Below are 17,247 nucleotides of genomic sequence, written 5' to 3'. Positions count from 1 at the left end.
TATTAGGATCTTTAGTTGCTAGCAAGACAGGGATAGAGGTAGGAAAAGGAATCTTATAGGATAAAAGACTTGATATAAAAGGTTCGTGATCGAGAAGAGGACAGGAAAAAAACATGTGGTTTAGATCGCCAATCTCACCACATTCGCAAAAGGCACTATCAACGATCTGCAGTCGGGCGAGGTGAAGCTTGGAACAATTATGACCTATTCTCATACGAATTAGGCAACTGGTAGCAGCTTTATTAAAATTTAATTTAGCGAACCACGGTTTTTTTGGGATGCATGATTGGATACGAGCGTAATAGTTACCTTTATTGATACTGCTATTTGCCCATGACTTACTCCAGTCATCCCAAAGAAAATTCTTTGGTAGACTAGCCAAGTCATGAGCAAAATTTATATATGGAAATACATCACCACATTCTACCGCTTCGCTAGCCAGATGATCAGCTTTCACATTTCCTGTGATGTTGCAATGACCCGGAATCCACACTAAGGAAACTTGAAAACCTAATTTAATACATTGATATAACAGGCTTCTAATGATTAATATAATCGGAAATACTGGTTTAGATTTAAAAGGATATTTTTTTATTGCTTGCAAAGCACTTAATGCGTCAGTAAATATTACTGTCTTACCCAATTTCATTAAGCGGACGTACTCTAAGGCCTTGAGGAGACCAAAGCATTCTCCAGTAAACACTGAAGACTCAGGAGGAAGCTTAACTTTTTGAACTATATTATATTGGGAGTGAAAAACGCCAACTCCGACATTACCAGAAGAAGAGTGTTTAGATGCGTCCGTGTAAATATGATGCCAATTGTCCCAGTGTATGCTCTTTGAAAAGTTGAATAACTCTTTTATACAATTATCATCTTTATTAATGCCAAAATTTAAAATAACATTCGGAGTAAACACTAATGATTCGTAAGAATTGCAAAAAAGAGGAAATGTTATTGATTTATAAGTTGGAGCTTGCAAAGCAAGGTACTTTTTATAGCTAACAACAAGACAGGGAGGTGATTTGTGAGACCAATAGTGAGAAGAGTTGGTTTCCTCTAAAAGAGACTCAAGTTTTGCGCGTAAAGGGTGATTGGAAAATTGTAAGGCACGGAACAAAAACTTGTCGGAAAGATACTGACGTCGAAGGGATAGAGGAGGATCAACCGTTTCGACCTGTAAGGCATTAATTGGGCTTGACTTCATAGCTCCGGTTACAATTCGTAAAGCCTTTGACTGAATAGCGTCCAATCTTTTAAAAGCAGCTAAATTACCAGGTTCTAGTAAGAAAGATCCATAGTCTAATACACTTCTAACTATTGCATTATAAATTAATTTTAATGAGAATGGATGGGCCCCCCACCAAACTCCAGACAAACATCTTAATATATTTATTCTTTGTTCACACCTCGCTGCTATATATTCGCAGTGTGGAAGACCAGAAAGTTTGCTATCTAATATCAGACCTAAAAACTTGACTGATGATTTAACAGGAATAGGAACATTATCATAATATACATACACAGGAGGAGGAAGACGCATCCTAGAAAAAAGTACAACAGTACTTTTTGCGGTAGACAGCTCAAGACCATTGTTATCCATCCATTTCTTTAAAAGTGTGAGACCCGATGACAATGAATCACAGGCCGTTGTAACAGAGTTATTTGGGCAATACAACAGAAGATCATCAGCATATTGGAGCACTTTCACTTCATTATTTAGAGAAGATTCAAGATCGTAAGTATAAATGTCATAAAGTAGAGGACTAAGAACTGAACCTTGAGGGAGACCTCTCCACACGACTCTAGATTCACAAGAATCCTCGTGAGTAAGTTTTATATACCTCTCAGATAATATATTTAAAATGAAATTTACAAGCATTATAGGCACATTTAACTGCAGAAGTTTATATTTTAACATAGAAATTACAACGTTATCGTAAGCCGAAGTGATATCCAGAAAAGCTGAAACTATGGAGTGATTGGAAGAAAATGCTAATCTAATGTCAGTGATAAAGATACTTAGACTATCTAGGGTACTTTTACCACGCCTAAAACCAAATTGACTTTCGCTTAATATTTTCTTACTTTCTATAAACCATTCTAATCTATTTTTAGCTAAGTGTTCCGAGACCTTTAACATTACAGATGACAAAGCTATTGGTCGATAAGAAGAGCAGTCAGAAGGACTTTTATTGGGTTTCAAAATTGGTAGGATATCTTGCGATTTCCAAGAAATGGGAACCTTACCAGAAACCACAATTTGATTAATTAATTTTAAGTAATATAAAAGAGATAAATCACTCATATTAGCCAGAAAAGAGTAAGGTATACCATCTGCACCCGGGGCAGAGTCTTTGATTTGGTACAAAACACCTTTTAGCTCTTCTAGAGTAAATGGATTATCGAGTACGCAGGGAGGATCTGATAATGCGTAAGGCATATGATACGCAGATATATTATCTGGGACGTATGGGGGAGCTAATTTATCTAAAAAACTATTTCTTAATTGAGGTGGAAGGCATGCAGTAACCGGTTCAGAGAAAGCTGATCTGAATCTTCTTATGTTGCGCCAAACAAGAGAAGGTTTAACATTTGGTGATATGGAAAGACAAAATGATCTCCAGCCCTCAAACTTCTTTTTTTTTAATAACTTTTTGGTGTCTGAAATTACTTCACATAAAATGTCAAAATTTTCTTCGGTAGAATTTTCAAAGTAGAACAGTTCACACTGCTTTCTTTTGTGTATAGCATCTGTGCAATCCCTATCCCACCATGGTGGCAATGGGATTTTGTTTTGTGGTTTTTTATGAGGAAAAAGATTATCGGCAGTTTTTATCATGGCATCTGATAAAGCATCAGCACAAGCCTGTTCATTCCCACTTTGAATTTCAGGAAGGCTAGAAACGATTTTATCCAAGTGTTCCCTATACGTATGCCAGTTTATATCGGTTAGTTTATACTTCAACCGCGGAGGGCGACTGGAATAAGATTTTTGGCTGGATGGAAATTTTAAAACTATGGGAAAATGATCACTACCATAAGTAGAAGGCATAACTTCCCAACTCAAATGCGAGGCTAGTTTATTAGTGCATAGTGACAGGTCAGGTGCACTGGCACCTTCATTTGGAGATGTGCGTCGAGTAGGCGACCCAGTGTTTAAAATACAAAGATTAATATTATCTAACATATCTAATAAAGTACTACCGTAACTATTTGTTGTAGCACTACCCCATACTTCATGTTGAGAATTAAAATCCCCTAAAACTATAAATGGTTTGGGAAGAAGAGATAAAATATTTACAAGTTCGTTAAAGATTAAAGAAGAAGGACGAGGAATATATACAGAAACGAAACATATACTATCTACAACAGCTGCAATTATGGAGAATGAATTATTATGAGATGGGAGTGAGAAAAGTGAAAATGAATGATGATGCCTGATGAGTAAGGCTACACCGCCATACCCATCAGAACGGTCTTCCCTAAGACAGGCATAGCCAGGGATCTTGAACAAAGACCCTGGTTTAAGCCATGTCTCTTGTAGGGCAAAAACTATAGGTTTAAAATTATTGATAAGATGTATTATATCTGATTTCTTATTAATTGCGCTTCGACAATTCCATTGTATTGCCTTGGCTTTGTGTTCCATTATGAATATTCTTTTCAGAAACTGCATTAATTACAGTGGCAGCGATGGTCGGTGAGAGGTGTTGAGTCTGGGTTAAAGATTTAATTAGTGCTATGATTAACTCATTTACTGAAGCTGATGATAGATCATCTCTGGGGATGAGAGCACAACCATCTTTTGGTTGAGGCAGACCCCTAGCGAGTTCTTGATGGAATTGCTGATCATAACCTTTTGAAAACTGAGGGGGGGAACGAGGCTTAATAAATACAGTTTTTTTATAAGATGTCTTATTTTTTGTTGGAGAGTAATCCTGAGGAACAGAAGCATTTATATTGCTTGAAACTGTGGGAGAGGAAAGCAAAGCATCAGCATAAGAAATTTTGGAAATTGTGGGATGAAGTTTTGAGGCTTCAGCATATGATATGCAGGATTTGGCCATAGATTCCTTTATATTTTTCTGCCTCTCATATTCTAAACATTTCCTGCTAGTGGCCTCATGGAAACCTTTACAGAGGCAACAATGCAAATTGTCCTCAGAGATGTTGCACCCATCCCCAGAGTGACCTTGACCACATTTGTAGCATCTAGGAGTAGATCTACATTGACTTTTAACGTGCCCATATCTACAACAATTATAGCACTGTATTGTAGGGTAAATGTATAGATCTACAGCTAAAGAAGTGTAGCACATATACACCCGCTTTGGTAACACTTGACCATCAAAAGTTAATATAACAGTTTCAGTGTTTTTAAACTCGGATTTGCCATCTACAACAGTCTTACGTTTGATCCTCCTCAATTTTAAAATCTTTCCACAACCAATTGGGACTGAAATATTTTCGAGGACATCATCATCAGACCACTCCATGGGAACGCCTCTAACGACGCCCATGCGGGTCACCGAGAAAGTTGGAATGAAAGCTTTGAAATGTTCTTTTTCTAATAAGCTATTGGTAATAAAAGAGTTGGCGTCTAGGTATGTAGTAAAAGATACAACCAGACGATTGCGACCAATTTTTTTTAAACTACCGTTAACAATGCCTTTAAAAGAATTCCTCCTTAAAAACCTGCCAAAAGAAATTGGGTTTAAGTAGCTATTATCGTTGGGAGCAGTTTGCTCTCTCTGTATATGTACAAGAAATGGTGCCGCATCGGAAGAATTGTATACCAATCTGGCTACCGAAACCGGTTTCTGTGGAGATACATTTGGGATATCAATATGCGAACTAACAATAGGAACAGACGTACTATCAGTCTCCATGTCCACCACGCCACAACTGCAGTCCGACTGAGTTTTCGCGCCATTTTTGCGCCTTCTCTTATTACACTGTTTGCAAAGGCTACGTGTGGATACCCTTTTTCTCTTTGTATTAGTAGTACTGACGGCGGAGCCATCAGTGTCTACTCCGGTGTCGTTATTCGACACTGTTACATAATGCCCAACTTCGGGCGGCAATGTTCCTCCGGGATCATCCGGAGGATCCATGTTATAAAAAGAAACTAAATAAAAAACTTACCAAATAGAATTTACACTAACACTATAACTAAACTACAAAATATTAGGATAGAATATATACAAAAACTTAATCTAATCCAATATAAAAATTATTTTTCAACTCGAGCAAAAGAAAACACGTCCGCCAAAGTTCAGGTTTCCCGCGCTTTCCCCAATTATTGCCATTGGGAATAATGTTTCTACAAATATTTACAAATCATTTGTAGGTTAGGCGCTCCCTAGACGGTTAAAACAATTGCTCAATAGTACGATAAATCGCAAAAAATCATTGAGTGATTTTCAATGTTAACCCTAATCGTGAATAATGCGCAATTATATTGGTCGGTCTAGTTATCCTTCTAAGTACGAGTATAAATCTAATGGAACAGGGATCCTCTCCATGCCCCGTCTTTCCTAAATTAGGACATTACATAAGGCGAGTATTTGAGTCTACAAATTGGGTGAGAGTGTGTGAAAAGATTAAATAATACAAGTATGTATGAATTAAATTGAATTAAGTTGCACGCTCCATTTTGCTGTGCAGCACATGTGGATTGTCTATGAATTGCTGAAAATACAGTGATCCAGACAAAAAAAGTACTAACCGATTCTTCTATTCATTGATTTTGTTCCTATCTCTGTTCCGCAAACGATTGCTGGAATTAGTTGATTGCGATAGTACTATAAATTCCATGCCAAAGGCTCAATGGCCAATGGCTTATCTTCCGTCCGTGTAGATTGTCAAATTGAATGAATGTTGCTGTGTTTGTCAAAAGCAGTGGTTTATGTGGGGCGTGTGTTTGTAATTTTTTAAATAAAACGATAATTGTGTAGTTTTTTGACTATTCATATTATTTATAGAGTTATTGTTAATCACTTGTCATTGCCAAATTTTATAAAAAATTGTGGCTGCGTTGGATTTAATAGTTATTCGGCACAAGTCTCAAGGTAAGTAATATTTTACTCCAAATTCTTAGCGATTTTTTTTTTATATAAATCTAGATACATAAATACAAAACTTAGTATGTACTACGATTGTGGGAACTCAGAGAGGAAATTATGACCGCAATCTTATCGCTATGGATAAGTATTCCCATTAAGGAAAATGGGTGTATTCTTATCCTGTTCCCAGTACTCTGAGTCACGGATCAGGTATAAAGATTTTAAACGTAATTTTAGCAAAACAATAACACTATTGTATAACAAAGTATAACATAAACATTGGGTAATATTTATGGCTGTCAAATATAAACCTTTTCTTGTGCTTGTACTGAGTTCAACTTTATAGACCTTATTCTTGTCTTGAGGTATAAATATAAGGACTCCAAGCTCATATGAATATAGTTAATATTATCTTCTGTTTTAATATAGTAATGTATTAAAATGCAAACAAATAACATTACATTGCTAATTATTCAATGTAATATCAATTTAGTATGACACATCCAAAGTAGTCCTTCCCTCTTTTCAGTAAAAATCTGAAATGTTAAAGTCAATATTTGTTTCAGGATGCTAAGGGGAAGAGTGAAACATTTACTGCACTGCACCTTTTTCATATCATTTATATTCCTTTTTCTTGTATTTGCTGGAGCAATAAATTTAGATGATAAAGAAAAAGAAACAATTGATCCCTGGGAGAGATATGGAATATATGGCACAATAATTTTATATGTATTAAGGCTATTTACTCTACTAACAATACCTCAAGTCCTGTGCAATTTTTCAGGATTAACACTATTCAATGCCTTCCCAGGAAATGTGAAACTAAAGGGTTCACCTTTGCTAGCACCTTTTATATGTATCAGAATTGTGACTAGAGGGGACTTTCCAAAATTAGTAAGAGATAATGTAACCAGAAACATGAACACATGTATTGATGTGGGTATGGAAAATTTTATGATTGAAGTTGTGACTGACAAAGCAATTAATTTACCAAAGCACAGGAGAGTAAGAGAAGTGGTTGTGCCAGCTGAATATAAGACTAAATCAGGTGCTTTATTTAAATCAAGAGCATTGCAGTATTGCTTGGAGGATAGTGTCAATATCCTTGCTGAAAATGATTGGATTGTGCATTTAGATGAAGAAACATTGCTCACTGATAACTGTGTGAAGGGTATACTAAACTTTGTGTTGGATGGCCAGCATCAGTTTGGTCAGGGACTTATCACATATGCCAATGAACATATTGTTAATTGGCTTACAACACTAGCTGATAGCTTTCGAGTAGCAGATGATATGGGAAAACTGAGACTGCAATTTTATTTGTTTCATAAACCACTATTCAGTTGGAAAGGATCCTATGTTGTGACACAAGTGAGTATTGGACAATTACTCACATATTTTGATATATTTTGAGTGTGTTTATTACAGACTACACATCTATATATTTTTCTCTTATTTACAGGTTAGTGCAGAAAAAAAGGTGTCCTTTGATAATGGCCTGGATGGATCAGTTGCAGAGGACTGTTATTTTGCAATGAAAGCCTATAAAGAAGGATACTCTTTTAACTTTGTGGAAGGAGAGATGTGGGAAAAATCACCATTCTCACTTTGGGATTTTATGCAACAAAGGAAAAGATGGATCCAAGGAATACTTTTAGTGGTTCATTCAAAAGAAATACCATTATTACACAAGATCTTCCTAGCAGTTTCATGTTACTCATGGGTGACACTGCCATTATCTACAAGCAATGTTTTCTTAGCTGCTGTGTGTCCCATACCGTGTCCACAGTCTTTAGACATAATTTGTGGATTTATTGGTGCTGTCAATATTTACATGTACATCTTTGGTGTCATGAAATCATTCCCTATTCATAGATTTGGTCCAGTAAAATTCTTTTTACTTATTGGTGGGGCTTTGGCTACCATTCCAATTAATATAATTATTGAAAATATTGCTGTGATTTGGGGAGTGTTGGGGAAAAAGCACAAATTTTATATAGTTAACAAGGAAATCAAAATACCAGTGACTGTATGATTACTCACTACATTATTCCATATTATTTAAAAGTTTCACTGATGTATAATGGTAAGTGCACAATATACTTAAAGGACTAATCTTGCACTTGAAAGTGTGATTCATTCAACACAACAGTGAATCATGTTGTGATTGTTTTCACAAAGGTAAAATGGTACCAAAATGTTATCAGTGTGTATGTTTGTTACCAAAATATCGGAATTTGAAATGTTTTGATTATTTTCAATCAAAACTTGTTCAATATAATATAGTAAGCACAATATTGATAGTTAAATGTAAAAGTAAACAATGATAGCTTTGCTTTTATATCTATTATCTACAGATATTTTATTTTTGGATACCTTGTTATTTCATACTGAACAATTATTATATTTTATTTGTATTAAAATATTGTACATGTCTACAATAAGTCACACTATAAATTATTATCAAAGGATTTTGTTTGGTTTGCGCTTTGCAAGAATGCGGAATATTGTTGTGTTACTGTTGCTGTGGTACTTATTAAATTATTTTGCATTTTTGTATAATTATAAACAACAGATAGATAGGTGTATAAAACATTCAGTATTCAGTAAGTAGTTAATAACTTCCTATCTAAAATATTTAAGTGACTGCTTTGGATTGTTTTGTTGTACCTACTGCTTAAGTGCTTGTTTTATCAGTATGCCCTCCATAATATTACTTCAGACTATACAGATAAAACATTCATGTTTACAATCAATTACAAAATTATATTTTATGGCGAGATTCCACCAAAATTGTTGTCGGCGCGAGCACATTGCTGGCATGAGTGTATGCGCCTACAGCTTACAGTTTCGCGGACATTTTAATAATATTCGCGCGCTATTTGTTACTGTCTGCTAGAGCGAGTAGACCAGAAAAAATATTTCTGTGCGTCACAATGCCATATACCTACCAGTGGAATCTCGCCTTGAGAACTACTAATCTTTTCTAAAGCTTCGTTCACACGATCGAATATACGTTAACACTCGAATATCACTGTTTGGATAGAATCTAAATATTTCAGTTTGGATGTGTGCGCCTGCCTTATAAACAATTAGTTGCTCTGTTAATTGTAAGAAGAAATTGAATTTTACATATGTTAGCAGCTAATACATCATTATGTGATATTAAATTCCTTACAGTAAATTCTATTATTACAGGCGTTAGTTATTCAAATTACATGTTTAGTTAAAATGTTTGGAAATTACGTCCCTAGATTTATTTATCTGTGAACCTTATTATAAACAGTGGTTTTATACATATTGTATAGAACTTCTTGTTAAAAACTTATGTTCCGATTGAAACTATTATAACTAGGTGTACTTAACCAACATTACTCAAGTAGTTTAATAGACATTTTATAATTTATAGGGCCAGTCCTTGATCTTGTTGCATTTTTTGCAGTTAATTCACATAACAATGATTAAAACTTAAGGTATAAAAATATTTGAGCATAGGCTTTTCTTTTTAAAATTATATGTATCTTTTTGTGAAAGACTGATTTCCAAGTCTATATACATATTAACTGTTTCTTTTGAGAACTTTTACAGTAAGATGTTTCATTTTCTTGATGTTAAAAATATATGTTTCTAGAAAAGTTCAATTCTCAAGTAAATATTAATTAAATTATAAATAACAATAATAGGTTACACAGTATTCAGTCCAATAAATCTTAAGTTATGTGTCACTAAAATTTGTAATGATTATAATTGCTTAAAACCACATCTGACTAGTCATGTAAATATTTATGAATTAATAGCTAGTTGTAATGTGTTGTAGTGTAGATGATTAAGTAATTAACAGTGTTAATTGGGGTCTGGATCTACTTAGTTTCTTATAGGACAAAGGTCAGGTAAAACAATGTTCAACCTTTTGTGATGACCTGAGTATTCAATTACACTTTAAACCGTCGTTAATTATCCTATTAGTTCAGGGCAAAAGACATTATTTATGTGCCGTGATGGCCATGTTAATACTTGAGTCAATTGTTATTTAATTTAGATATTATATTGGCGATTTAAAATTGTTATATTATCTAGCCGAATTGAAGCGATCCATTGATCTAACGTTTAAAAAGTCACAAGTGATTATGTCCTAATTTACTTCTGTATCCGTGTATTACTAGTGTGAAATGTTTTTATGTTGTCTGTTTGATTGGCTGTTGAATGATGTATGTTTACAAACCAAAAGCAAATTGTTTTTTTTAGGCTAAATCCCACTTTGTACATAAAACACTTAGTATCTAGATACGTAAAATAAATTCAAGCATGCAGATGTTTTGTAATTCATATGACCTTTTATTTTATCCTCCAGTACCTTACATAAATATGTTTATCAATATGTATTTGGAAACAGTGCAGTTTTCACGAGATATTAGCTTAGATCTAGCTGTTAGATTGTATTCTAGAATATACGGACAAGGAGTTCTAAGTATTAAGGCGTGGGCTTGTGTTCCTTCTTATATAATCGTCAATTAGTGTCAATTGGGACACCAAAGTCAACTCCTACGTAGGATACCAACATATTTTTTCTTTAGTACCTACTGCTAAATGTTTGAGGTATAGTATATATGTAATACCGAAAACAGACGAGTTAACTAAGATAATTAACTATACAACTAGTAAGCGAATACAATATAAATAAAAAATAGGTAGGTACCTGCGTCACCAGACGTTGGTGCAGTTTTTGTAAAACTTCAAAATTGCCACTTCCGGGCTCATTTCGTGTTCGAGGACGTCAGAAAAAAATTACATAATCCGTTGGGCATTCCCATCATTACGGAGCTATTTGTGTTGGATGTTATAGTGAACAAAAAATCTCTTTGTTCATGTTTTTGTTGGCCACTTCATAGTAAATATGTAGATACATATAAAAACCTAGGCTAACCAGTAGAGCCAAATCGTCAAAATAATCGTCTGCGTAATTCTGTGAGTTGTGAGTGGACATATTTATGGAGAAGGAAAGTTACAATATATGTCTCTACGTTGAGATTTTTCATTTATTCGTCATATCAAAAGTTTCATTTTGCTATAGTTCGGCCATTCAGAGAATGCGTTCCTGACACGTCGCGATTGAACTGACGACGTAATAACATTCATTGATTATTGATATAATAATGTTGTTTTAATGCTCCTCAATTGTTAAAACGGTAAACAACCAGCAAAAATATTTTTATCGTAACTGCAACGCCATTGCAAAGTTACGTCGTCAGTTCAATCGCGACGTGTCAGGAACGCATTCTCTGAATGGCCGAACTATAGTAGTTAAAACTGCGTAAAGGTACCGTATCCGCAATTTTCGACAAACCATAGAAAGTAAGACCAGAATTCAACAATGTTCATTAAGCTGTTAGGACATAAAAATAATGTCCTAAGTAAGTAGGTAGGTACTTAGAGCGCCACTACAACTAGGGCTGCCATCCGTCCGGGTTTCCCCGGATTTGTCCTCGTTTGGAGGCCGTCCGGGGGCCGTCCGGGCGGGTTTTCAAGAAGTGTCCGGGGAAAACCCGGACACTTTTCATGTAAGGAAGCACCTCATTGAATTTAAGTATATGATAATAGTAAATGGATTACAAATTAGGTATTATTTTGTTTAAAAAAATAGTACTCGTTCGGGGAAAAAATGCTATTTACGCCAAATGTCCGGGTTTTTTTAATGTTTGTCCGGGTTTGGCGAAATTCGAGATGGCAGCCCTAACTACAACGGACAACTTGGAAACCTACAACTGCAACTGTGATTTATGGAAATACTGAAGAAACGAAATTGAGAGGTCGGTTTCTCAACTGTGCAGTTCAAATAAGAAAAAAAAAAAAAACGGCAACTCTACCTCTCTCTCTACTCTCCACTGTCTCGAAAAACGTTCGGGAAATCCTACCTATGATACATAACTTGGAAGGTACCTATTTCATGCTTATCAAACAGAATCTAGTACCCACCTATTCAAGTGCTTCGCTATTGGCGATGTTATCTTTTTCATTGAAGTATTGCTACAATTAACAGGCGATGCGCAATCTGCATGGCGTATTTTACGTGCAAATGTCACGCACGTTGACCAAGTTACAGCTGGAACGTCCCTGGTTGAATACGAATACTCGTACTATTGAAAGGAACTGAATAAATAACTGAGAAAATGCAGGTATCTACTAAATAGAGGTAACTGACACAGTTTAAAATTATGAAACACGTGACTTAAGTGCCTGGCTATCGTTATCTGAGTTGGCGCGCATGTTAACTACGTCTATGCGGGCCCTACCTATTTTTGCTCTTTCTGACTAATTTTTGTCGTATGGCTAATAATAATAATAATAAGCCCCGCAGGGCATCTGAGGCGGATGACGGGGAGTAGCGACCCCGCGGGGCTATATATCCGAGTGCTCCAGGGAGAGTATACTGTCCCCCATCTCCGGCTTGCCGGAGTGAAGCATGACGGGGGATAGGTCTCCCGCCTCTTGGCTTGCCTTCATCGGCCGGTCAGAGTGGAGTCGCTAGAGCAAGGTTAGTCCTGCTCGGAGGGTAGGTGCCTCGTGGTAAGTGGCGAGTGGGCCGGTGATGCTGGACCCACAGGGAGCGCGTGATCTGCGTTTAAAGTCCGCCGAGGTATCCTCACCCTTCTCAGCCGCTCATGTCCCTGTTGCCCTCTTGTTGCTTTTCAGTGACTGATTCCCGGGGGCCCAGTAAGTGAGTTGGCGAGTCTCCACCTGCCATTTTAACATGTATTTAATACATTGTCATCGGCAGGTGCCATAGTTCCCGTAGTTTCCCCATTCCTAGTCCATTAGCATCCCATCACAATAGCCTAAGTAGTTTTCATCCATAGTTAGCAATAGTTTAGCACAGAACCGGGGATTGTCCTTGGGTACATTTCTATAGTGTATACAGGGATAATCGTCGGTTTTGTGTTACCATTTCATTAAAGTTGTCTCAAAAGGGCTTCAGCGTGTTGGCTTCGGCCCCACGTTCGCCTTCCAAAAATCCGGGACTCTGTAGTCCCGTGGTCGGTTAGAGACATACAAATAATAATAATCTTCCACGCCGATTTCGGCAACGGCGACCACTTCGACCCTAATGGCGTGCGTGTGCTCTCATGTGGCTGGAGTATCCAATTTTGTGCGTGAAAGTCCGCGCACACTGCGGACATGTCAGGGTACCAGCCACAAAGTTGTAGTTGATAGCTACAGGTGGTCGAGCTTTCAACTCATCTCGTTTGGCATCCAACTCAGAAAGTCGGCGTGCTTCAAAGTCAAAGACTTTGGCTTTAACGCGGCTTCTCCAGTCTCTGCGGTTGGATGCCAGATTCTCCCACTGAGACGGGTCAATGGAACAGCTTTTCATGTGACGCTTCAGCACATCCTTGTATCGCAGCAGCTGTCCGCCACGTTTCCGCTTGCCCTCCTGCAACTCGGAGTAGAGGATGCGCTTGGCCACTCTAGTATCCGGCATGCGCAGTACATGCCCGCACCAACGAAGCTGTCTCCTCATGAGGTATGCTTCAATGCCACCTACATTGGCTTTCCTCAACACTTCTGTGTTACGCACACGATCAAACCAACGGATATTTAATATTTTGCGCAGACATTTGAGGTGGAAGCGGTCTAGTTGCTTGATGTGGCGTCGGTACGGTGTCCATGTTTCCGCTGAGTAGAGTATACAAGGCAACACAACTGCCATATACACAGAAACCTTTGTGGATATCTTTAGGTCATGGGAGCTGAAGACCTTCTTGTCGAATTTGCCGAAAGCAGCGGCTGCAGCACCAATTCTGCTATTGATTTCGGCGTCAAGGTCGCACTTTGCTGTTATAGTGCTCCCCAAATATCGAAATTTATCGACCTGCTTCAGGACATCTTCACCAAGCATAATGGTCAGTTCTTGACGTCCGTGATTATCTGAAGACATTACTTCTGTCTTTTTGATGCTGATTTTTAGACCAAATGTACAGCACTGCTTGTGAAGGTTCGTGACTAGCTGTTGCAGGACTTCAGGGGATTCAGCCACGAAACAGAGGTCATCTGCATACATAATGTCCTGTATATGTGCATAGGACACCTTTGTGGTCGCCTTGAGTCTATTCAGGTTGAAAAGTTTGCCGTCAGTCCGATAACGAATACGAACTCCTTCAGGAGAAGAATTCAATACTTCCCGGACTACAACTGCGAAATATAATGCAAACAATGTGGGAGCCAGGACACAACCTTGCTTCACTCCACAGGTGACGGAGAAGAAGCTCGATTGGTCATCTTCAACCGCTACACAACATTGCATGTCATCGTGCAGGAGTCGCAGGAGTCTTATGAACTTCTCTGTACACCCCAACTTTCTCAGTACCTTCCAGAGGGCCTCGCGAGGGACGCAGTCAAAGGCTTTTTCCAGATCAATAAAGCAGAGATACAAGTGCTGTCCCTGCTCTCTACTTTTTTCCTGGAGTTGACGGACTGCGAATATTGCCTCACAAGTTCCTCTGTCTGGTCTGAAACCAAATTGGGTTTCCGGCAGAATCTTTTCAGAGAGGTTCCTGAGGCGGTTTGGAAGTACTCTGGCGAAGACTTTTCCAGAGACAGAGAGCAGTGAAATACCGCGGTAAGAACCACATTCCGACCGGTCGCCTTTGTTCTTATAGAGAGCCCTGACGCGTGATAACTTAAAAGTTTCAGGAACTTGTTCTTTCTCCCACATAAGCACAAACATTTCCCAGACGCGCGAATGCAGTTCCTCGCCGCCGTACTTCAGAAGCTCACCTGGTATAAGGTCTAGGCCAACCGCACGCTGATTTTGCTGTTGTTTGATGGCACAAAGCACCTCATGTTTAGACAAGGCATCATCCAATTCTTCTGCTATTTGAAGTTGAGGCAAACTGTCTATGTAGTGTAGATCGGCTGTTCGATCTACATTAAGTAGATTATTGAAGTGTTCTGCCCAACGATCTAACACTTCATTTTTGCTTTTCAGCAGACTTTTACCATCCAGCGACTTCAGTGGTACCTTTATGAAGTTGGTGGTACCCAGGAGATTGCGAATTTCGTCGTATGGCTAAAATGTAGGTATTTCATATGTAGAACGAGTACCTTAAGTTTTGCTTTTGCTCTAAATTATTTTCTATCTTAAGATTAGGTGATTGTTATTCATAAAAACGTTACCGAACGCGGTTGGGTGCGATGGGAACACAGCACCCATCCACCCACCAACCACACTACATCCACAACACCCGTTGTGGATATTTTTTTAACGGTGGTATGTATGGAATCTTAGACTCCAAGAAAAAGTTATTCTGATATTAGAAGTCCTTAGAAAGTACCTAGTTCTGCTTGTTCCTATAACTTCTATAATTTGGATTTAATAGGTAGGTATAGATAGATAGATATAGACTATCTACCTCCCACTGGTAGGTCCTTAATATACTATACGGCTCTTACAATGCCTTATTCTAAGTCTATATTCAATGAGGCTAATTTTAGAATGTCAAATCGGGTCCCCCCTTTATGGCAGAACTTTTATGGCATAATCTTATTTTGCATACCAACAGTTGGCATAATCTTCATTTCGCAGAAAATGTGTGGCATACACTCATTTTGCATAATTTAAAAACGCATAATTTTGGCAAGCAGAATCATCTTTATTTAGGCATAAATTTCATATTCATACCTAATACTTAAATAGTAGAAACATCATTTCGCAGAAAGTTGCCAGTCAGAATTTCCTTTTGGCGTATATTTCGTTTGTTCGTTTCTTTTCTTTTGGCAAGCTTGCAACATGGAGCAAGCATAGCTTCTGTCACGGCTCCGGCGCTGCGAGGCTCCGGCGGTCCCATGCGAGCTTATCGTCGCAGATGGTTTTCACGCTCACCACCGCAGCTTCGGCTTACTAGCCGGCTCTGCCGGTAGGGACACGAAAAAAGTATCGATGCTTTGTGGTATCGAGTACATTCCAGTTCGATACCGATACTTTTTTAAACGATACTTTGCATTCGATACTTTTACTCAATAAGTACTTTTTCCCAGGTATCGTATCGAATGAAGAATTTAATTTAACAGCGCTTTCTAGCTCACTCGTTGAAAACTTTTTAAGAAATTCTGTCTTAACTCATTCTTAACGGCCGGTCGACGTCGTTCGTAGTTCAATTCCTAATCAATCATTCTTCACTCTGTGCACTCGTTCACTTACTTGTTCAGTTTGTTGTTGTTTAAATACGTATTATTTGATTTCTTAAAGTTTATAAGTAAGTGTAAGCCTGAAATGAAGGATGAATTAAGCTACTACTTATCGGCATAGGTTTCGCCACTTTCAGCACATCCCTTAAAACAATGGGAAGATATGGAAGTAGTATTCCCAAAATTATATAAATTGGCACGAGAATATACAACATGTAACTTAATTAACGCACATCCTGAAATTAGTTTGTTCAGAATCGTTTACTGAATCGATTTATATCATTTTTAATATAGGTAATTTTTTATCCCTAAAATAATTAAAACTACGGAAATTGTCATATTAACCCTGTACAGTCAAAACAAATTCAAATAGACCGTAACTCAAAGTAATAAGACTTCGTGTATTGTCGGCTTTTTCCGTAGTTTCGTTATGTTGTGTCGAGTCGAGCGGCGCGCGGCGCGATATTTGCGTGCGTTGTAGTATGACCAAAAAGTTCTCCAAGAATTGGTATAACTAATTTAGTAAATAACAAGCATATACATGTTAAATTAAAAATTCAGTGTATGTACTATGATTATAACATAATATTCTAATTGGGGTGTTTGAGGGTGTGCGTTAATTACGTTACATGTTGTATATCAATCCCTGCGACGTCAGTACCTTCAGAACGATTATTTTCTAAAGCAGGAAGTACCATCACAAAAATTCGAAACCGCTTATCTCCAAAAAGGCTGAACAAACTTCTATTTTTAAGTGACTGTACGGAGGAGGAATGGGATCTTTAATCTACTACGCGGGTGAAACTGTGGGACACTGCTAGTTTTTAGTATACCTCAAATAACTTAATACTTATTGCTTCCTTTTGCTACATTTTCGATTTGTTTCATTCCATTTTCCATTTTTCTATTATTCTATTAAATTTCTGTACCAATACCATTTGTTTTTTATATCCTGCTGAACTGAAGTAAAACTGACATTATTTACTGACTGATATTG

General features: G+C 37.4%; 1 protein-coding gene across 1 annotated transcript; it reads left to right on the top strand.

Annotated features, from left to right (window-relative positions):
• Positions 1-5,827: 5,827 nt before the first annotated feature.
• LOC124632466 (beta-1,4-mannosyltransferase egh) lies at positions 5,828-10,394 on the top strand. Its single transcript, XM_047167315.1, has 3 exons — positions 5,828-6,074; positions 6,635-7,439; positions 7,531-10,394. Exons 2-3 carry the CDS (start codon positions 6,636-6,638, stop codon positions 8,101-8,103), a joined length of 1,377 nt encoding a protein of 458 aa, XP_047023271.1. The 5' UTR covers positions 5,828-6,074; position 6,635; the 3' UTR covers positions 8,104-10,394.
• Positions 10,395-17,247: the final 6,853 nt, after the last annotated feature.

Source organism: Helicoverpa zea, chromosome 8 (genome assembly GCF_022581195.2).
Source record: "Helicoverpa zea isolate HzStark_Cry1AcR chromosome 8, ilHelZeax1.1, whole genome shotgun sequence".
NCBI lineage: Eukaryota > Metazoa > Arthropoda > Insecta > Lepidoptera > Noctuidae > Helicoverpa > Helicoverpa zea.
This window is presented reverse-complemented; position numbering and strand designations above follow the sequence as displayed.